This window comes from Alexandromys fortis, unplaced genomic scaffold (genome assembly GCF_014885135.2).
Source record: "Alexandromys fortis isolate MF-2015 unplaced genomic scaffold, M_Fortis_MF-2015_v1.1 scaffold_315, whole genome shotgun sequence".
NCBI classification, from domain to species: domain Eukaryota; kingdom Metazoa; phylum Chordata; class Mammalia; order Rodentia; family Cricetidae; genus Alexandromys; species Alexandromys fortis.
Genome location: NW_026068188.1, coordinates 83,799 through 107,596, shown reverse-complemented (window position 1 = coordinate 107,596; position 23,798 = coordinate 83,799). Strand labels below are relative to the sequence as shown.

At 35.4% G+C, this 23,798-nt stretch overlaps 1 protein-coding gene across 1 annotated transcript in view; it reads left to right on the top strand.

Annotated features, from left to right (window-relative positions):
- LOC126492796 (dystrophin-like) overlaps nucleotides 1-23,798 on the top strand; it is a gene marked incomplete at its 3' end in the record, with an annotated part of 366,806 nt that overhangs the window by 324,141 nt on the left and 18,867 nt on the right. Inside the window, exons 3-4 of the mRNA XM_050129372.1 lie at nucleotides 14,463-14,555; nucleotides 20,638-20,715. Coding sequence (XP_049985329.1) covers nucleotides 14,463-14,555; nucleotides 20,638-20,715 — 171 coding nt within the window. The remainder of the gene's footprint in view (nucleotides 1-14,462; nucleotides 14,556-20,637; nucleotides 20,716-23,798) is intronic.

The following is a 23,798-nucleotide window of genomic DNA, read 5'->3' as shown; positions in this document are numbered from 1 at the left end:
GAGTAGGGGGAGGGGGAGAGGAGTGGGGGAGGGGGTGAGGAGGAGAGGAGGGGGGGAGGGGAGGGAAATGGAAGGCAGGGAGGAGGCAGAAATTTTTTCAACAAAATTAAATTAAAAAAAAAGAGTGAAAGAAGGTAATTAGTTACGGAGTGGAGCTCAATCCAAAGGTAAAATTTTCAAGAGCAAAATGACAGTTTTATATTAGCTCAAATAGGTCGAGGAAGGGAGGAACTCAGAGCATGACTCAAATGTGAGTTGGGGCTAGAGTTAGGAGTTGAGTTCAAGAAAGGGGAAGTTGAGAAGATCACTTTGAAAAGTGAGTCTTAATGAGTCTATTAGCCATTTATACATTTCCTGAGAACTGGGGTAGGTCGGAATGTAGAAAGGCCACTGTAATGCTAAGGCCCTTTGAACAAACTGGGTGATTTTAGAGATTAATACCAGGCTAGTTTCTGGTTGTATGGATCTAGAAAGTTCAATTCTGAGCAAAGCATTATTCATGAGATGGGAACAGACCATTTCTGCAGTTTCTGTCATAGCAGGGAAATTTTCTCCATATCCTGAGAAGGTGTCTGTTATAGTAAGAAGAGATTTATGTATTTTGTTAAGTGGTATATGTGTGAAATCTATCTGCCAGTCCTGTGCTGGAAGATTACCCTGAAATTAGTGCAGGGTAAAGAAAGAAGGGATGGGGCAATCATGGCAGAGAGTGCAAAAAAAGGGGGGAAAGCTGGGTTAGAGGAAAAGAGACTGTAGAAACCAGTAGAGAAGTGGAGACCCACATGAAAGGCCTTGTGAAAAGCCACTAGGAAGGGGTTTCCCTAAGCATCAGAGAGACAATAACTGTCCTGTAGAATTTTGAACCATTTGCTCATATGGTGGCAAAATTTGTCAAGAACAATGAGAGTTTGAAAGTCCAGTGTGCCATTTTCAGGCAATCAAGACTGATTGTCAAGTTTGTATTGATGTCAAGCTGTATTATAGCAAAGAATATGACAGCGAGGTATAAATGGTATCTCTGGGCCTGAGAGAGGAAAAAGACAAACTTAACCTAGTAGACTGAGAGGAGTAAGTGAAGCAAGTACCAGAAGAAAGTGGCTGAAGGTACAGACTCAAAATCTGAACTCAAATATGGTGGATTCCAGAAGCCTGAAGACACAAACAATCCAATCCTAGGAGGGCCAAGTAAGCAACTTGGTTCTGTTAGGAGAAATTATAACTGTAATAAGAGTAGGGAGACCATCCTTTACCTTTTATGATTGCAGATAAATTTAATGAAGCTTAGTTTGTAAGGAAAGAAAGCTCGAAATAGCACAGCTAAGATAGGGGACATCAAGATTTATTTTCAATACTTAAGAGTTTCAAAACATAATGAAAAAAGAGTGGTGAAGTATTTGTAAAGCAGAAGAAAAATTAGAACAATATACTAAGAGTAAAATTATGAGAAAATATGACAGAATTGAGGATGGTTATTCAATCTAGGAATGGAATCCCCACTTGTAAAGGATCAAGGGTGTTGAAAGCCTATAAACCTGTATACTAAGAACACAAACATAGTCAGCGACAGTTGAAATTCACTACTGGTTAGGCCCAATTACATTTTTCCTTTTGTATTCCTTCATGTTTACTTGCTTCTTGTTCAACACTTTCATGCTAAAGATGAATCTCAGGATATCATGAATGCTCTGTGTTATATCACAGTGTCCCAACAGACAGTGTTTTACATTTGGTTTTGTATATGATCATGAAAATCTTACTTCAGGGATTTCTGGTGACATAGACAAACTTTGATTATTATTGCAATTCATGCTTATAAAATTATAATTATGTTTTTACATCACATTGTGGTGGTTTTCGTTTTTATTATTTTTGCTATGTGCTACCTATTATATGTCAATTGAATAATAGCCATTTTCAACTTTTGAACTGTTATAGATATTCAATCAATCAGCACCTGATAGTGGATAAACATGCAAGATGGTTGCAATATTATTGCGTTATGTCTTTTTCTCACTTACTATGCCCAGATTGTTTAATTTAAAAAAAAAATAAGATCAATGTTTGTTCAAATTGTTTTTACTCACTAAAGAACACATTAAGAAAGACAAAGAGCTTTTTAATGATCATTTCTAAGTGTCTCTAAGGAGCTGTTAAATTGGATTATGAGGAGTGTTTTGGTAGTGACTGAAGTGTTATAAGAAGACAATACCTGCTTTGTAAGGTAGATAAAAAATATTCGATGTTCCATGTTACTTTTCCTACACATGCTTTAATGAACCAGTGTGTATTTCTCTATTTCTTCATGAGATTGCCCCACATAGTGAGCTCTTTGTCTTTCTTAAGGTGAATAATCTTGGCTTGTCTTCAGTTTGTGGAATGTGTTCACCTTGGCAAAACTGATTTGAGAAGAAAGAGAATTCATAATAAGCTTTTCATACTAATGTTTAAAAACATTGATTTATAACTTTTCTCATTTCATATTAAGTCATAAATACCAAGATTATTCACTGTTTCACTGTTGTGAAACTTGAAGCTAACTTTCCATAGAATTGTGCTCTCTCTCTCCCCCCTCTCTCCTTCCGCCCCCCCCCCGCAGTTTCAAAGGTTTTTTTTTTTTTTTTCTATTAGTTACCTGATGCTGGTTTTGACAGAAGTGACGAGCAAGGGATAGCTATTCATGAAGCTACAGCCAGTATAGATTAGTAGTTGACTGCATGCTTTGAAGGCAAAAAGCCCTGAGTTCAATTTCAGCACCCTAATTCCACCAAAGGCACTGCCATAAAGGAAAATAATGGGAATTAAAGATAAATATAAGTAAAACTAGCGAAGAGAAGCAAAGAAAGAACAAATACACAGGGATTTCAATTTGATGATTATGGGGCTAGAGATGTGGCTCTGTAAATATACTAGCTGCTTTTTCCTAGAATCCAGGTTTGGTTCGCAGCATCCACATGGTGCCTCACAGCCATCTACAACTCTAGTTTTAGGGGATCTAACACCTTCTTCTGGTCTCCACAGGTATCAGGCAGAAATGTGGCATACAAACATACATGCAGGTAAAACAGCCACACACATAAATGCTAAAATAATATAATTTAAAAGGAATATAGGTATCTTCAGTTAAAACCTATGCTATGTACAAGTAGAGAATTCATTCAAATATATTTCCTGTGTTGACACTAGTTCAACAGAGAGATTAACTTGCTTATTTTCATATAATTTTTCATTTACATTATTAGTTATAAAATCAGAATAAATCAAATATGAAATGAAGCAAAATTAATAGTTTTTATTTTTGTTTTTAAATATCAATCTGTAATTCACAAACTCTAATAAAAGATTGCTAATATAGTTCAAGAAACATTGAATTTAAGGGTAGAACTGAACATGATTTAGCAAGAAGAATGAGCAGCAACTTTAAACATATTGCTATTTAATAGAATCTCTACCTTTCAACCAAGTTATCATTCATTCCGTATTACAAGTGATCTACCATTGAACTATCTAACCAGACATTTTCCTTTTTAATTACTTTTGTTCATTCAATATTTTGATCATATTCTTTCTCCTCCCCCACTCCAATATTCTTCCCACTAACTCCAAGCTCTCCCTGCCCCCCCCCCCCGAAAAAAACACCAATCCAAAGGAGGGGTGGGGAAAACCAAATAAAAACAAACAGGCAGACACAAACAAAAGAAGGAAGGAAACTAATAAGAGAAAAAATCTTACCAAAACAGAACAAAACAAAACAAAGGTGCTTACAAAAAACCACCACCAACAAAAACATGGAACATTTTGTGTTGGTCCACTACCACTAGGCATGGGGCCAGCCATGGACTGTGGTTGACAGACAGTGACATTCTATTGAAGAAAGTTGATTTTTCCTTTGCCAGCAGGTATCGGATGCTGATAGTTGCTTGGTTAGGAGCTGGACTATATGATTTTTCTATTTTTGAAATGAAGATTACCAATTACATTTTAATAATCAACTTGCAGAAAAGTTCATGTTATTCTCTTAATGTTATTATGCTTCCCTCAAACATGTTAGCTACAACCGAGCAGTGGTGGTGCATACCTTTAATCCGAGATCTTGAGAGGCAGAAGCAGGCAGATCTTCATGAGTTCAAGGCCAGCCTGGTTTGCAAAGTGAATTCCAGGACATAGAAGCCCTATTTTGAGAAACAAACAAACAAACAAACAAACAAACAAACAAACATTAACTCCATCCTTTGGGGTGCCATTCAGAAAAGCATTTTTTGTTTGTTTTTAGAAAAACTAAGTGAAGGTGACAGTTTTAGCTCACTGAGAATTATTTTGACTCACTATTTTTAAATAACAAGTCACTGGAAGAATGAAGCATAGGAGATAAGCCAGATTTCAAACTGACAATAGAATGAAACTTTACCACATAGGAACAAAATGAGAGAGGTATATTGAATATTTTTATTTCCTCAACGGGACTTTAAATGAACATATTGGGTCAGAACTAAAACATTTGTGTTGCCATACATATACAGCTACACATTAGTGTGTACATATAGTATATAACGATTACAGAAAGTTTAAAAGAACACATTTACTAAACATTGTTCTAGACTTTTTTTGAAAACTCAGCACTGCTCAATTTATTTTTCTATGAAGCCAAAAACTAATAATATTTGCTCTTAGCAAATAATTAGATTATCATCATAATCATCATTGAAGAAGGATGCTAGCTAGCTATAGGAGCTGTGTAAAATATATTGACTGCCTTCCTCCAGAGTAATTGCTGGACCAAGCCTCTTTGTGCCCATCATCAATTTTAGCAATAAATGTTCTCTAGCTTGAAGCACTTTGTCCCACAAAAAACTCAAGAGCTCTTTGAAAAAAAATGATATTTCATAAAGATTTTAATCATTGATGTCTTTGTCTTGTGTATGGACAAGTATTGATTCATTGTCATTTTTTAATCACCTCAAATCTCAGCTAACACAAACACTATTATTTCAAGTGTACAGGTATGACACACCAATTTTCTTTTCTTTGATAAGATTCCTTATGTGTTCCTAGGTTGCTCTGGGTGGACAAAATAGACTTGCTGGTTGTAACTATGCTTTTTTTCTGGATGCCTAGTTGCCTCGTAGTTGTAACACTCTCCTATGAGATAGCTAGGGTGACTTGTCTCTCCTTCACGTCTCTCATTTTCTCCAAACCTGGCTCACGTGTGTTTCGATAGAAAAAAAATTCACAAAGAGTACAGAAAAACTGCTCTAACCCTTTTGAGGTCAACATTTGGAAGTAGGATGCAAACCTCTTTGATTCATTTTACTTGTCAAAGCAAGTCAGGGGCTGACACAGATTCAAGAGGCAGGAAATGAGGAAGAGAAAAGCAGCGAGACCACATTGTAAAGGGCATGGACTCATTAAAGGATGAAATATTTGGACCAATTTTGCTGTTAATAAACCATTTAGAGCAGATGTTCTTGCACAATGTAGTTCCCTTGCCAAGTAATATTTTCACACAAGAATAGCCTCTAAACAATGCCAATATCAGTCTTTCTAAAATAGTATTCACTGTTAAAACATGACTAATTATTAAAATTAAAATATGGCTTGAGTGTATCAAAATTAGAAGCCATGTTTAAAAGTCTAAAGACAATAGATGTGTGTCCATATTTCTTTGAGTGCCATAGCAAATATTCTCTGATGTAGTCTCTTATACATCTGTAATGTGATCATTTTCTGCCCCGCAATAGAACCTATGCTTAAAGAACTGGCTTACTGCGATTAGTGTAATCATAAAAGGAAATTTGATCCTAGCATCTGAAGGTCATTGTGCTTCTACTCTCTTCCACCTTCCACATTTTCCTGTTAATAATTTATTCAACTTTTAAGAATCAGTAGAGAAACTCCTGCTTTCTGTTATTGTCCCAGAATGGAAAAAAATATCTCCCTTATTTGTACCAGCAGCACATTTATGACACCAGTCTCAAGAGGATTATAATTATAATTGCTTTAAAGTACACCTCTTTCCGAGAAGGTGACAAAATCTGTGAAAACAATAGCAATAGGTAAAGGGGAAAAAAAACACCTTTCATCTCTCTATTCTTCCTGGTGTGGGGGACAGAATGAAACACGTGACTCATACTGATTAAATGTTGTGTAACTTAAATACCTCTCTCCTTTGACATGTGATGAAAACAAGTGAAGTGTTATATAATTTAACAACATTTTCTGCACAATTGAGAAAAACCAGAAGAGCAGTTTAAATAAGTGCTATTTGCTTTCAAGTACCATTTTCTTCAAAATAAATCCAATAAATGGAGGATTTTAAAATGCAACTGGCATGTTTATATGTTTATGAAATGCCTGAAGTAAATGCACAAACCCAAAACTTATTATTTTATTTGCTGCTAATTTAATTCTCATCACCTTTTAGGACTGTATTTTTAATTTTCACTTTAGTTGATGATAACAAGAGAATAGTTTTCAAAACCTTTAGACAATATTGCCTTAGTTGAGTTACTGCTCTGGAGCAGTCTTTGCCATATTTGTTAAGAATGCCAGTCATACGGATATCCCAAGGAGTTAACAGAATCTCTGGTGTTAATCAATATAACAATTTACAGGTTTCGTTCTTTTTTCAAATGTTTAGTCTTTGTGAGTATGTATTTATGGGTGTCTGCTTGGAAAGTGACTAGATGAGCATATGTGGTAGTGTCTATGTGGAGGTCAGAGAACAATTTTGGGTGTCAGTCTACATTATTACTTGAGACAGGGTACTTACTGTACTCAACACTGTGGATATCAGTCTAGGTTGAACCATCTTCACAGCCCTAAACCTGATAAAAATATCATAATGGATATGAAAGAAGTACCACTTTGCCAATTAGCTTGCCACAAATTCAGCCCAGCATAAAGAATAACTACTTTTGTCAAATAGCATGTGACACTAAGTAACTAAAGGGAAAGAACAGAAAGAACTGATTACATGAAAACATTGCTATCTTGAGAGAGTGGAGAGATGACTCAGTGGTTAAGAGCACTTCTTGCTCTTGCAGAGGACCTGGTCTAGGTTTGGTTCTCAGGGTCTCTTCTCACTGCTCCAGCTTCTGCAGGCATGTGACATGTGCATAGAAGAAGAAGAACACTCATACCCGATAAACAAAATAACAAAGTGAACAACAAAAACAAGTTTTAAAACTCGCATTTTGGAGATTATGAAGGTGCCCAAATTATAATTACCTATCAGTAATTCTGAATGATATTATAAGCAAATCACCATAACTTAAACAACATTTAGATAGCAAGAATGGTTAAGCGATTGGTAGGTAAAGGGTCTACATTTAGAGTTTATGTAATGCTTAATTGTGGTGACTTTAGAAAAATTCTTTGTATTCTCTATGCCTCAAATTTATTATGTATAAATTATAGATGGGTTTCCTTGGTTATTGTAGAAGTTAATTAAAGTAAAATATGTAAGGTACACTATGTTTGGCTCAAAAATTAATGAAAAAAATCTATGTGAAAATGATTCATATGGAAAAAGCCAATATTCAACCATGTCCTATTACTACAATATTGGAAACATCTTCTGGTTCAACTTGTTAGAAGGAAATAGAAATACAAGAGGCATAGAAGTGTTTACTTACATATTTACATATTCTATACCTTATGAATCATTTCCTTGGTTTAGTGTCTACGAAGTGGCCTTCAGTATAGTCAAATAAGATATTATGAATTGACCAAGGTTCACTTCCTCAGTGAGCAGCAGAATAGCATGATTAGGGGAAAAAACAATGTTTTGTCACACACGTTGAACACATACAATTGCCCAGGACTGTAACTAGGAAAATATATATAAATTAAAGATAAAAATATAAATTTGTTATTTATTGAATACATGAATGTTCTTAGGTCATTGCTTTTACATGTGTGAATAAATTTATACCACCTTAGATTTTATTTCATTAAAAGTACTGATAGATAGTATTTCCTCAGTAATCTTATTTATTATGTCATATTTGTATATGACTTGTATATATGTATGTGTGTTTACATACTTCAAAATGCTTCATTTTGACAACTTCATGCTATATTTTTATGTAAAATGCTTATTGGAATAGATCATAACTCATTTATTTGCCTATCACTATGTGTCCAAATATAAATCATTTACCTATGTGATTTAGTATAAAAATTAAAGGTATCTTTCAGTATTTCAATGTTTATGGAACATATAATTCTTATAAAAAGTGTTATTAAATTCAAATATTGTAAGTCTTCTATGTTACATTTTTTAATTTCATTAAAGCTATATAAAATAATAAATGATACAAAATTACCAAATTTTGCAAATTTTAGTTTTTGAAAACATGGAGAAATGAACTTGGATTATCCATGGTAATTTACAAATGGTAAATAGGAAGTCTAAGTAAAAAATTCATTTTTTTAAACAAAGTTTGTAAGACATAGATTTTATCAGACAATGAAACATGCTGACTTTGTTAATCATGTTTTTCCTTTATTGTTTGAAATAAACCATTTATAGACAATGACTTGATTGCCTTTGATTGTTGTGTTGCTACTGCTCAAAGTTGTAATGTGAAATCTGCCTGAGTCATTTTTTATGCACTTAATACTATAGCATACACATTGGATGCTAATGATTATGTTTTATAGAGATGCACTGCTGAATAGAATGACATTTTGCAACTGGGGTGAATGTGAAATTATTATATAACTTCACTGTTGAGTACTTCTTAGCTCCAAGGAATAACTTGGCTTTTTTTTTTTTTCATTATCTTTGCAGCCAGATTTTAGTGCTATTTCTGGTACATAAGTGTCTCTAAAAGTATTTAATGCTAAGTGATAATGAATAAATACATGTTAATTTTCATCTGTTAAATCCTAAGACCAATCCAGAACTTCGATACTCCTGTTAAAGAAGAAAATGTATTCCAGTGATACATTTTGTTTTTTGCAATGACATTCCTGGAGATATAATTGGTAGATTAAGCCTAAATAAGAACATTTGGGCTTTCAATTCCTGCCTGACATGGATGTCTGCGACAAATTTTTGCAATGTGTGAAGTGTCAAAATAGTGATGGTTCATCCACTTTCTCATTTTTCTCTCCCGAGTAACTATCTTGACTATACTGGCAGATTCCCTAGCCCAAGAATTTCCAGGTGCATTTATTTGGCTAATGGCAGCTCTTAAAAGAAACATGAAAGTAAGCATCTAGAATGATAAGGACACTTGAGTGATGGGAGATCCTCTCAGGCAGCCTTCTTACTTGTTTAATTGTCTACAGGCCAAAAATTGCTCTCTTCTCTGAGTCTAGAAGTAAACATACTTCTCTATTCTAGTGGTTTCATAAGACTCTATCTTCATCTTTGCAAACATTCTTTTGATAAGCTTTTACAATATTACTCATTCTTGCAATGGCCGATTGATCCTCAAAACAAAGTTGGAGCCTTACTGCCTGGTAGGAACATTTAACATGAGGGATGACACAAGAAATACAATTTGAGTTTATCAAACACTTTCTCAATCGGGGACTATATTGGACACATTACATTTATTAGCTATTTAATCTTTATGATATCAAGTTAGACAGTGCTATTGATCACTCTGAGTCTAAGCTCACAAGAGGGAATTGTCAAGAAGTATGAGCATTATCATTCAAAATACTGGAATAAATTCATGATAGTTAGCATCTTTTAAGCATATCTTATTTTTTTGAAATTCCATTCTACATAAAATTTTCACATCATTACCACACAATCTGGGTAATACAATATTTTGTTTTTAAAAGCTGAAATAATCAGGCATGGATTAGAAGGGAGACTTGCCCACATTTCATAAGAATATAGAAGATTTGGATTTCAATAAAAGCATTGTGAATGTAAATTTCATTCATAAAATTACAATTTTTGTACTTTGTAAAACACATTTTATCAGAGTGAAATTTTCTTTCCAAATTCTCTCTCTATAATCCATAACCCTTTCAATCATTACATTCCTAAAATTAAAGCTGAAGCATGTTTTATTTGTCTTTATTGAGAGGCTTGTAAAGCATTATTAATATGTATTGTTCACAATTTGTATAGTGCTCATTCTTAAACACGCTAGTCCACAGAAGTGTCATGAGGTTGTTACTCTGTTTACAAGTATGATTGCTGGTAATATGAATCTATTCATTGAGCTATATAGCTTAAGATNCTGTATGTATAGTATGCTGCAATACAATGGTTGTTAAATTTTTTAAAACCATACTTAAGGAAAAATATCACCTATGAAGAGTTCCTCTTTAAACTATAGTGGGCTGTTTCGTTTTGTGCTGAGCAGTCCAGCAGCATTGCCTCCCTGGAGATATTGAATCCTCACTTTTGCAGTCCTTTTGCTGTTTCCAGTGTCCAGACATTTGTAATCACTGAGCAGTCTCTTGACTTTTTGAGCAACAGATATATCCAAGGCTTGACCTTTTTGTAACCAGAAGGTCATGCTAAATTATCCGTGTGCTCTTTACCTCTTACTGGAACACTGTATTGATCCTTCTGTATTTTCAGGTTAAAAGACTGATGTAACTCCGAATAGTTAGAGGCCACGTAAACAGCTTCACAAATGCATTTCTGAGCCTTTCACAGTTGGGTTTTTTATTTTAATTTTTCTCCTCTTTGTTTATCCCACCTATTAATATTTTTAACATTGTCTGGGCTTCCATGATTCTTAGTTCTTTACTTACAGTACTGTAGAAGGGTTGTTATTTTATGATCACTTCATCTTGCTACTTGGGTTAGCAAAGAAGAAGTCAATAACCGCATGGGTGAATCTGCTGAGTAATGGCAAAAGTTCACTGAGTTCATTTAATAAAGGAAGCATTAGTCATGAAAGGGACTGAAGACAGAGAGCCACAGAGTCATGTGGCACAAAAAGGATGTGACACTTTTTTTTTTTTTACAAAATCATTTTCTGCACTTGAAAGAAAGCCATTAACAATGGGATTTTAGGAAAATAGGATGCTTTCATTACCCTAAATGTCACCTGTGGGGAAAAAAAAAGATGTTATAGATATCAAAGAGGAAATGGGATAGAAACAAACTGAGATTTAATTAAAATAGCCAAAGAAGCAACAGAGCAAGGGCGTGAATCTTCTAAGAGCTTCCCAATCCACCATTCATTTCATCATTCTCAGTGATTTATGTTCACAATTACAGTTCTCCTTCCTTACTATGCTTCTAGGGGCTATAGTTATACTCTTATACTATTATCTACTATTATAGGGGTTGTACTCATACATTGCAAATGAGCTCAACATTTTCTACGTGATTCAATAGCATGCTAAAATTTCACATGTACCTAGTACTTAGCACTAGCGCTAATAGAATAAAGGTTAAAATCAACCCATATTTATTAAATATGAATTAGTTGCCCACAAAATGCAATACCTATAGAATACAACATTTTTTTCATTTAAACTTCACAAGTGTGCTTTGAGCTGTTATTATATCAATTTCCTTTTTACAAATAAGTTCAAAGGTTTACTTGCTTTACTAGGATACCATAGCTAGTGAACAGGGCACCTGAGTGCCAAAGTTAGCTTCTGCTGCCTTTGTAACCTGTGATCCTTTGCAGTATAGTATCTATAATTCTGTCTAACAAGAAGGTGAGAGTAGTTAAAACCAAGTGCAGGATGCAGGAGTAATGAGATTGTTTTTTCTCTCTGTGGGGTAGTCATATTACATGTAGACTAAGCATCTGAAGCTCTGTGACATTTCGTTGAGAACTGCTTTCGTAGATGGGAATTTTACTCGAAAGTGCTTTGATATTTGCTTTTACATTAAAGCAAACATACATTAAGGGAAGCAGAGCAAAAACTGCTTCAGCATGTGCTCTTAAAGAATTGTTAAACCTTAAGATTTTGAATTCATACTGCCATATCCAGGATGAATTCATTCAATCTCATTTGCTGGAATCATGTTTCTTCTGGATGAAAATATAGCCAGTGGAACAAATAAGACTTGGATTTCTGTTATGATACTTCAGTGCATCATTGGTTATATATGTGCTTTGAAAACTGATAAAATAATAGTATCAGTCTCTTTTCTACTAACGTGCTGCTTCCTTGCACTAAGACCATCAACTATTTATACTTGGGAACCTTTGAAGAGAGTAGTATCATCATTACTCCTCTTCCATTTTGGTCAAATTTGCCATTAAAGGGAAAATTACAGAGTCTGTGTCACATTTAGACTGTAGGTAAGATTCTCTAAGCTTGTTGGTCTTTACTTCTTTTCCCTAATCAAAACATATGTTTGGTGCTATATGATATTTATATTAGGTGCTCTGAGACACACTTCATATTTTCCACCTTCTATTCTTTATGAATAAATGTCAGTTTCTCAGCATTGTTCTTCTTCGTTTGTCAGAGTTTGTCTGGCAACCAATATAGACGCCTGGTATGGCCTAAGAACAACAATCTTTGCCAGAAAAAAATACATTTGCTTATATTAAAAACTGGCATATCCAGAAGATGCTTCTTTTCATAATTTTAGAAGACACTCTTTTCTCAGTTACTTTGATAAAACTTGCTGCTGAAATAAACAGCATTTCAAGTTGTACTTTAATTTACTTGGAAAACAAAATCTCAGTATTATGTTTACATTCCTGACATTTATGGAATTATTAGGAAATATACAGTCATCTGCTTAAAGAGTCATAAAATATCACTGTTTTAACATTTGCTTATACATAATAGTATACATAATAATCATTTTAAAAATCTTTCAGCATGTTAATATTTTGTACTCTTTTCATTCTTACACTGTAGTTTCAAAAATAACTACTGGAGCATAATTTCAAAAAAAATAGACTGTAAAAAATTGTCCTTAGTTGATATCATATCACAAAACCTGAGCATACAAGAATGAGTGACTTGCCTGCAGAAGCCAGGATTTTCTTCATAGAAGACACCTATCTAGGCAGCTACAGGGCCATTCATTGACATTGCTATCTGATTGTGGGACAATCCAACTTTTATGTCTTTAATCAGAGATAAATCAATGTTTTTTTTTTTCTTGAGTACAAGGATTTTCTTGATAAGTAACTTACAAAGTTTATTTGCAATCTAAGTGGCTTGTGAGTAGTGGCAAATCACTAATGTTAGGCCTGTTATTTGACACACAGGAGAAAACAATTCATGATTCGAGTCCACAGACTGGTATTATCAAAGTTATGTTTTCCTGGATACACTTATTTAATGTTTGTGGTATTATCATTCTTGAATATGTTTTCCAAGTTGGAAGGAACTACTGTCATCTGAGCATTATGTGTCTGATTTACCAATATGAGCTCCATGCAGCATCTTGCATAGGTTTGTTGATGTTCCATTAATTTCAGTGCTAGATAAGCTAAGTCTTTGTTGATAATCTGGGTGATAAGAGAGCTGGAAATAATCTCACCAAGAGGAATTGTGGATATTTTTAAATGAAAACTAGAGAATATTTGGAGTGTCTGTCAGAAGGAACAGTATCTGTGCGAGATAACAGAGTAGAAAGATGAGGTTGAAAGAATAGCAAGGTAAGATGGAAGGAGCAGAGAGAGGCTTCAGAAGTTACCTAGAACCAATGCAAAACATTGGATTTATGATTTCTAGTTTTGTAACAAGGGGCTGCACAGCCAAGTTCTTTGTCTCACCTGCTCCTATAAGATGAGTGCATTACTGTTGAGATGACGGAAACGATGCAACGATGATAAGATCCATTTGCACAATTCAGCATCTCCTGTCCCTAATTACTCTAAGAATTTTAGGACTTATTAGTGATTATAGTAATTTTTAGGTTCTTTAATGGAATTTCTAAGTAGATATCCTAGAAAAATAAGTGAAAACCTTATTAGACTTATTTTCACCCTGTTTAAACCAATTTTTCTACCGACAGCCTCACCCCACTGAACACCATGGATCTTATCTGATCCCAGAAGTTAAGCATGGTTAGGCCTGGATAGTACTTGGATGGGAGACCAACTAGGATTCCTAGGTGTTTGCGTGTAAGACCACCTAAAATTACCAGGTCTGATAGGCTTCAAACTATCTACTGGCTAACTAACGAAAATAAATCAGATATTCTCAAAACTTGATTTGTTTTAAGATGAGAACAAGACTTTCTGAATTATTGTATGTAAGGTGTGACAAAAGGCTGTTGAATAATATGACAGAATAATTGGATGAATTCTGCTCTGAATTTCAACTTGCTGTCATTAAGAGTTTACGTACATTTGTCTGAATGTTAAAGTTTCTTTGATCCTCATGATTAGCTTGAACTTTCTTTTTCATCCATTACTCCTGGCCACTTATTAAGTTGATACATCAAATGCCCTTAAATATAGTTTTAAATTTCCAAAGCCTTTTTCATAGATATGAATCATAAAAAAATTGTAATTTCTTCAAGTGGGTGTGTTTTTTTTTTTTTTTTATTTCAGTTTGGAACGCAGCGCATAGACAACCTCTTCAGTGACCTGCAGGATGGGAAACGCCTCCTAGACCTCCTGGAAGGCCTGACAGGACAAAAACTGGTAGGAACCAACCTTCCTTCCTTCCTTCCTTCCTTCCTTCCTTCCTTCCTTCCTCCCTCCCTCCTTCCCTCCCTCTCTCCCTTCATTCTCTTTCTCTCTCACTCTCTTCCCTCGCTCCTTCTTGCTCTCTCTTTTCTTTCTCATGTGTATGTATGTGGGAGTGGATGCATGTTTTCATGTGGACATACAGACATGTGTGTGCGTGTGTGTGTGTGTGTGTGTGTGTGTGTGTGTGTGTGTGTGTGAAGGCAAAAGGTTGACTTAAGATATCTGGCTCAGTTTCTCTCTGAGGCAAAGTCTCTCACTTGTACCTAGACTTCATCAATTCAGCTGGTCTATTTAGTCAGCTTTCTTCTGTGGTCCCTGTCTCTGCCTCCTGAGCCCTGGGATCACAGATAGGTTACCATACCTATTTGGCAACTATGTGTGTGCTAGTGATCCATACTCTGGCCCTCAAACTTGTACATTGAAAAATCTCCCCAGTCCAGGAAATTTATTGTGAAATTTACAGTAACCTCAATGAAGTGTCAGACCCAAAGAACTGGTTTTATTTCAGTTATCTAATGAAATTCACCAATGTATTAGATAAACAAGACAGTCTTATTACTGAACTAAATCATATTATAAATTTCTTTTTGGCATTGTCTATCTTATACAGAATAATATAGTAAAAAATTTCAGCAATACATTCTGTTAATAAGAATATGTGCCTTTACTTTTTAAAAATGCTTCTTAAGGACTAATTGTATAAAATTTTATGCATCATGACTTTAAACTTATCTTTGTGCTGTTTTATATTTTGCACATATCTTAAATGTACCTGTATTTTATAAATAAAATTACTTTTAGTACAGCATAATGAAATGTTAGTATTTAGTCTGATATCCAAAAGCAAATGAGATGAAAATGTAATTTCCTTTTGAGAACTTTACCTTGTAAAACTTTAGAACATTCCTATGAAGGACATAACATGGTAATACCTTGTTATAGGTCACTAAAGTCATGGAAGAGTCTGAGTTCAGTTGATGAAAGTCTCATAATGGAGAAAAACTCTTAAATCATAATCTCTTGACTTAGAAATCTTATTTTTAGATGTCTATTATTCTGGTAAGCAGGGCTTAGGACGCCATTCTACCTACAGTCATCCACTCTGCATGTCTAATAAGCCCTATTCAATTACTGCTTTAATCTTATCTCTTTTCCCTTTACCATAGCTCTCTAACACGAGCATTTAAGCATGTGCCTGCACATGAGCACGACCCCACACACAAGCCAAGGCTTTGTATGTACAATAGAAACTCTAGCTGTCTATCAAAGTGAGATCTGGCCAAAATCCTATCTCTGAGTTGCCTCCTGCAATTCTCTCACACCAAGCCAAGTTGGTCCCTGTTCGCTCAGTCATTGCCCAGAATTTTGCTTTGTTGTCTTGTTTACCTATTTTGCTTTGTGTGCGTCTTTGTGTTCTGACAGTCCTTGAAAAACATTGGCTTCTGCTTGCTATTGAAGGCTTTTAGAACAAACTTCTAAAATTAATTTCTCCCTCTTAAATTCCATAGAAGTCATTTTTTTGCTTTTAATTACTTAAAATAATATTTTGGTACGTATATGTAAGCATGGCTATGAAAATGATTTTCAAATATTGTAGCTATGCTAAAAAGCCATACTTTGTGCATTCATTTTTTAATTAACTTCAATCATTATATAGGATTGATATGTTACTCTATTAACTCAAAGTGATACATTTTTCTGGTTTACTGTTTTATTTTTGAGATTATAATATAATTACATTTCACCCTTTTCTTTTCTCCTTCTGATTCACTCATATATTCCTCTCTACTCTCCTTCAAGTGCATCACCTCTTATTTCATTAGTTGATTTTGCATGTATATACATAAGTACATATATGTTCCTTAAAATAATTTGTTTAGTCTGTATAATATTATGTATATGCATGTTACTTGTATGCATATTTCATATATGTTTATGAACTTTTAACTTGGGTTGATGACTTCCTAAAATAAAATATTCAAATTCTTTACATTGAAACTTTTGTCAAATAGCCAGTTGGAAGGTGCAATGTAGGCTTAGTCTTAATTTCACTATATGCACATATGATATTTAAGTGTATATGCAGAACATGTGCATTTTTATAATGGTGATAAAGAAATTAGTGCCTGTGAGCATCCAGCTACTCTTGGTAATTATGGGTCAGTTCTGTTCATAAATAAATAAATAAATCTCACTGTCTTTCATAAACTGTTCTCATTCTCTGCACACTTATGATGACATTTTGCTGCTTTTCTGTAAAAACATGTTTCTGTACCTTTGTTTTCTTAATGTTTGTGGTGGTAGGTAGAAAAATACTAAAATATATGCTGATATCACTTGGACATTCATGGGGTAAAATTTTCTAAGATATGAAAAGTGGAGATTTCTGTTAATGAGGCTATGCTTGGAGATAGAGGAAGTGAGGGAACAAGACATTTATGTCTTTTACAAAGGATACTAGTCAAGTCATCTTGGCGAATAGAAGACTTAGGATAAACGTTGGAAGCTTATCCAGCCAGTTTAAAGAATAAGGTTCACTAGGGTATGGAAGTCTTAAGAAGGTTGGGAATACTCTTGGAAAGTACACAGTAAAATTAAAAGTACATTATTTATTCTATACATACACAAAGTAAATAAAAGGTAAGATAAGTAATAAGAAAATTCTGACTGCATAGGCCCAGCCCAAATGTTAAAGCCTTGCTCCACTGATAATTTCTGTAAATACACATTAATTCTTTTAAGCTTAGAATAATTACATATGCAAGTTGTATGGAACCACTGGCATTGCAAGTTGCTTAATAATAATGTGAAGTACCTTGCATGTACTACCAACTCCATACAGCAAACATCTTAAAATACTTTATCAAAGCTCCCCATCTAACGTCTTTACACACATTCCTATTTAAAGTTGTAGAACAGCTATTTTATTTTTTGAGAGGAAACCAAGTTTTATTCAACACTTTTTCATTCTTTTTCATTTTTCTTTTTTTTAAATATAATTTTTTATTGAAAAAAAATTTTCCGCCTCCTCCCCGCCTCCCATTTCCCTCCCCGTCTCCCTTTTCCCCCCTCCTCCCTCTCCTCTCCCCATCCCCCCACTCCTCTCCCCCTCCCTCTCCAGTCTGAGGGGCAGTCAGGGTTCCCTGCCCTGTGGAAAGTCCAAAGTCCTCCCCGCTCCATCCTGGTCTAGGAAGGTGGACATCCAAACTGGCTAGGCTCCCACAAAGCCAGAACATGAANTTCAGAGAGTCCGGTTTTATCCCATGCTTTTTCAGTCGCAGTCCAGCTGGCCTTGGTGAGCTCACAATAGATCAGCCCCACTGTCTCCGTGGGTGGGTGCACCCCTCGTGGTCCTGACTTCTTTGCTCATATTTTCCCTCCTTCTGCTCCTCCTTGGGACATTGGGAGCTCAGTCCGGTGCTCCAGTGTGGGTCTCTGTCTCTATCTCCATCCATCTCCAGATGAAGGTTCTATGGTGATATGCAAGATATTCATCATCAGTATGGCTGTGATGTACTCACTCATAATTGGTTTCTAGAGATAAATAAAGGTCAGTGAGTCTAATTTGATCTCCTAAAGAAGCTAAATAAGAAGGTGATCCCAAAGAAACATATAGCTATCCTCCTGATTATGGGAAGTAGACAAGATTGCCGGGCAAAAAATGGGATCTTGGGGGTGGGGTGGGAGGGAGGTAAGGGGAGATGGGGAGAGAAAAGTGAGAAGGGGAGTTTGGGGGGAACTTGGGAAACGGGATGTTTGGGATAAAGGAAGGTTGGATAGGGGAGCAGGGAAGCACACATCTTAATTAAGGGAGCCATCTTAGGGTTGGCAAGAGATTTGGTGCTCCCAGGTGCCCAGGGCGATGTCCCCAGTTAGTTCCTGGGGCAGCTGAGGACAGAGAACCTAGAACAGCTATTTTTATTAGCTCTGTTTTAACAGGTGAGACAACCGGAGTATGGGAAGAAGTTTCTCATGCTCACATAGTCCAAAAGTGCAAGAGCAAAAGTTGAAACCAGGTTTTGGAAATCATGACTTTTACTAAACAATAGCCTCCCTAAGCTTAAAATGAGAGCTATATAAATCACTGGTTTCAGTAGCTGACTTGTTCTGACATTGTCTTTGAAGATATCAAGGAAAAGTTGTTAGTAGGAAATGACTTTCTGATATACTCCTGGAGATAGCTAATGAAAACTTGCATTAAGGGAAATCCATCAAAAATAATAATTGTTAATAAACACAAGCATCCTAACAATCGAATTTCTAAAACTTATCAGTTAGAAAAAATAAGGTGTTGTGTATTTTCATTAATTATGCAGATGCTATTTTAAAATTAAAAGATGGGATATAACTTTTGGGATAAACTAATTATAAACTAAGAAGCCTGGTTATTGAAATTTTGAATTCTAATGAGTAGGACCACTAGGTAGTAGTCAAAGAAATACTCTTCTTATTTTACATTACATATTTTGGTGATAATTTATTATTTGGGAATTTTATGCATTGTATTTTGAAAATATGCATCTCTCCGCCCAACTCTGGCCATTAGCACCCTATCCATCCTCCTACACATTCCCAACAGACATTGAAAATAATTCTTTTTTACATATTTTGGGGGGATGGGGTTTGAGACAGGATTTCTCTGTAGCCTTGAAGCCTGTCCTGGAACTAGCGCTTGTAGACTAGGCTGGCCTCAAACTCACAGGAATCAACCTGTCTCTGTCTCCCCAGTGCTGGGATTAAAGGTGTGCCCCACCTCTGCCTGTTTTTTTTTTTTTAACATTTCTTATTTCGCCATTGAGCCCAATTTCTGTTGCCAAGCCCATATTGGTAATGGGACCTGCCCTAGTGTGCATCCAGTCTACCAAGAATCACATCATTAATGGAAACTGACTCTTCTTCTCCCTGTTTCTATCAGACAGCAATAACTCTGCAGATGGTTTTGGGGTTTTATACCCACCACCTTCCTACTCTATATTGAGATCTTGTCTTGAACAGATCTTCTTGTCCCAATCACATGTTTGTTTCAATGTGCATCCAACATGCTATGTCGGGAAAACATGTTTTTTTTTTTTTTCATCAAAAACCTCTGGCTCTTATGACTAAGAATATCCCTGGGGGCCGGGCGATGGTGGCACATGCCTTTAATCCCAGCACTCGGGAGGCAGAGGCAGGCAGATCTCTGTGAGTTCGAGACCAGCCTGGTCTACAGAGCTAGTTCCAGGACAGGCTCCAAAGCCACAGAGAAACCCTGTCTCGAAAAACCAAAAAAAAAAAAAAAAGAAGAAGAAGATCCCTAGGACTTGGAGTAAGGGATGTAATAAGTATGTCCCATTCAGTGGTAAACGTTTCAGAGACTCTCATTTTCTGAATGCTGACTGAACATTTTGTGTGGAATAATTTGTATTTGACAATTCTGTACCTTATTATGATTTGTTTTACAATTTCAAACAACGTATTTTTGATCAGACTCACCTCCATTTTCATCTCCTATGTCCCTCCCTCTATTATTCAACCTGTTATTCTTTTCTATTACCCCCATTTCTTTTATGACCAACTGAGTTATATAAGGGTCGCTTGTTTGAGCTTGTATAGGTGGGCTAGTTAGTGAGTGGAGTGTGGGCAGTCCACAAAACTCACATCTCCTTCAAACTCTTCTAAAACTTACTTTTCTATCTCACTGCTTACTTTCTTTATAGATTTTGTTAATGTTTTCCATCCTTGATGGTATTATAACAATATACACTGAGCTAAAAAAAAAGTGAAGGCACAATCATTCCAAATTGTACTGTAAAGGGAAAAAATGTGCTTTCTTTCCCAGGAGGTGGATTCTTTATGCTAAAGATGTGCTATGCCAAGGACAAATCCCAAAGCCTGAAGACTTTTTTTTTTAAATATATGCTTCACAGTATGTGTTCATTTAAATGTAAAATATTCAAGCTTAAAAGTGGAATTTATATTGGTCTTTTCAGGTAGATTTTTTTTGTCTCTGTTCCCTAGTAAACACCATTTCTCTCTCTCTTTCTTTTTTTTTTAGCCAAAAGAAAAAGGATCTACAAGAGTTCATGCTCTGAACAATGTCAACAAAGCACTGCAGGTCTTACAGAAAAATAATGTAAGTGGTGACCTGAACAGGGTCTGAACACCAGGAAACAGCATGTTTAATGTTTGAGAAAGGGCTTTGGCCCAAATGTAGAGAAGGCTTCTTAAGCTCTCTTGTAAATCGCAGAGGCTCTTATTCAGAGCCCATGTGCTAGTTCCTTTGTATGTGCTTGCAGCTAATGTAATTCTGGAAGCCAATGGACACAATCATAGAGGCCAGAGAAAGGTGAAACCTGTGCCTGCTATGACTTTCATGTTGTTTCTATATGTTACTTGATGTAGCTGTCTTAATAGACAGACTGAGTCCTTCATGTAGCAGTATTCTGTAAAACAAAGAGACATGGATTCCTGAAGAGTATGCCATGTTTTCAGTTCTAATGCGAACATACTTAGTGCGAATCAAGCTAATTCTTGTGTCACTAAACACACATCGAAAATAAAAGTTTAACAAAGCAACAACTACTATGAAGGGGAAGAATTGTTTGGTTTAGTATACTTGGATGAAAATATATATGATGTACTAGAAAAAAGTAAACAATCCTAACTAAATGAGTGATCAGGAGAGAGGAGAACTAGTCTCCTCTGAGAAAGACTGAACTAAAGTTTACATCTCGACCTTGCAGGGAGATAGTTTTCCTTTCATAGTAACTTCTACAAACTTTCTAATAGACCAATATGTCTATAAGGCACTTTGGGTATATTTCTGACTATATCCAACACTCTTTAAAATGTAATTTCAAAAGCATTTGCCATATATTCTTAAAATAACTGCAATACATAATAGATTTTTAATATTTTACATTCTTGCATGTGTTTCTCAACTCGTCTAGTCATAGTAGGCTAACATAAAGGATGTAACATTGGAAACTATAAAGTAACAGGTTGAATTTATGAATGTAGGGTCATTGTCACGTTTAACATATGAAAGTTATTTTAATGAAACTTTACAAACATGATTGCTTTCCAGCTTTACATTTTCAGTTTTTCTGATATTAGACTAAAATGACCTAATGAAAACAACAATTTTTCTAGCATATTAGGTAAAAAGAGAAGTTCTTTCAAAAGTAAATACTGGAATGAATATAGATAAAATCTATTGAAAGAGTATCTAAAAAACTGCTGTTTTGCTGAAGAGAATTCAAACAAATAACAAGGACACAGTATTATAGAAATCTTCTAAGTCTATAAATAAATCTTAATCATAATAGATTTTATTTAAAGTAATAGAATAATCATTTTAATAGTAACATATTTAATGTTAAAATGAAGTATAAGAATAATATAAATACTTTGTATATTTAGAATAGTTATTTCATTTCTCCTCATACTCCAAAGCATAGTAGACAGATATATAAAATAGCATTCACTTTGTATAAATTCTCCTTATAAAGTTGAGTATAAAAACACAACAATTTAATAATTTTGTTTAATTATTCCAAGTTCAGATCTGTGCTGTCCTCCAGGCATTAAGAAAGTTCTATCTTTGCCATTATCAGTAATGTTATTCTTTAATGCTCTAGAATGTCCAGAGACCAATAGATATCTCTGGTGCTATTTATAATTAGAAAAACAATTAAGAAAACCTTTAATCTATAGTCTGTTGTGAGAACCACTAGCATAATGATCATAAAAGTCTAAGTTATCTTGAGAAGCCAAATGTAGTAATTACTGTCCTGAAACAGAAGACACATTCTGTACTGACTGGGTATTTTTGTGTGTGTCAACTTGAAACAAGCTAGAATCACAGAGAGGAAGGAGTCTTTGCTGAGGAAATGCCTCCTTCTGTAAAATCCAGCTGTAAGGCATTTTCTCATTTAATGATCAATGAATGGGGGAGCACCCAGCATACTGTGGGCGGGGCTATTTCTGAGCTGGTGGTTCTGGGTCATATAAGAGGCAGGCTGAACAAGCCATGGGAAGCAAGCCAGTAAGCAGCTTCCCATCATGTCCTCTACATCAGCTCCTGCCTTCCAGGATCCTGCTCTGAGTTCCTGTCCTGACTTCCTTCAGTGATGAACAGCAATTCTGAAGTGTAAGCCTAGTAAACTCTTCCCACCCAATATTAATTCAGATGCAGGTTTACAGTTTCAGAGGTTTAGTCTATTACCATCATAGAAGGGAGCATCATGTCTGGGAATATGGTGGAATGAAGGCAGACCAGATGTGGTGCTGGGGATTTCTACATCATGAACTAAAAGGCAACAGGAAGTGAACTGTCTCCTTGGGTGTGGCTTGACTATGTATAAGACTTCAAAGCCTGTGTTCTGAATGACACACTTCCCCCACCAAGGCTACATCCTCTCCACAAAAGCACACCTTTTAATAGTGCCCCTCTCTTTGGGAGACATTTTCTTTCAAAACAACACTGCAGCCATTATATTGCCTGTAGCTTCTGATCCTGCATTGACATGGGCATGTCAACTGATGGCGTCATTTTCAGGTCTTATTTACAAAGCATAACCTGGCCTTACCACAGATACTAGTACTGAAGGAGGTGTGGCCAGAGTGAAAGAGATCTGAAGATGAGAATAGACATACAAGTGTTTTGAAGGAGGAAACGGGAAGAAAGGAGAAAACTTTAAGTGGTATTGAGGAGGGGAAGCAGCTCATTCCTGTTCTTTTATCCCCACTTGAATTCTGCTCAGATCTTGTCTTCATAGAACATGCACACCACTTTATGGTCTGATTTTATTTTTATGTGGCAGTGGTTTTAGCATGGCATTATCTCTGCTATCACTAGTTTAGCTTAGAAAAACCATGTATCGAGAAGAAATCACTTCTAAGTCCAGTGATACCATCATTACAAGATGTGCTGAGAGCAAAGATAAATTGTTTTTTTTCTTTCTTTCTTTATTGATTTTTATTGAGCTTTACATTTTTCTCTGCTCCCATGCCTGCCTATTTTTTTTGTAATAAAGTTGGCTGGCTATGGTACTGAGAAACAAAGAAAGGATAGTACAAATTCCAAATTCCCTCGGAATAGGGTGACACTATGAAATGCCTTTGTTTGCTATCTCACCCGTTCTAGATTTTTCAAAATTATCTAGAGCCTCTATCGGTTTGTGGCTTTTTAAGGGGTAGAGAACAAATTTCCAA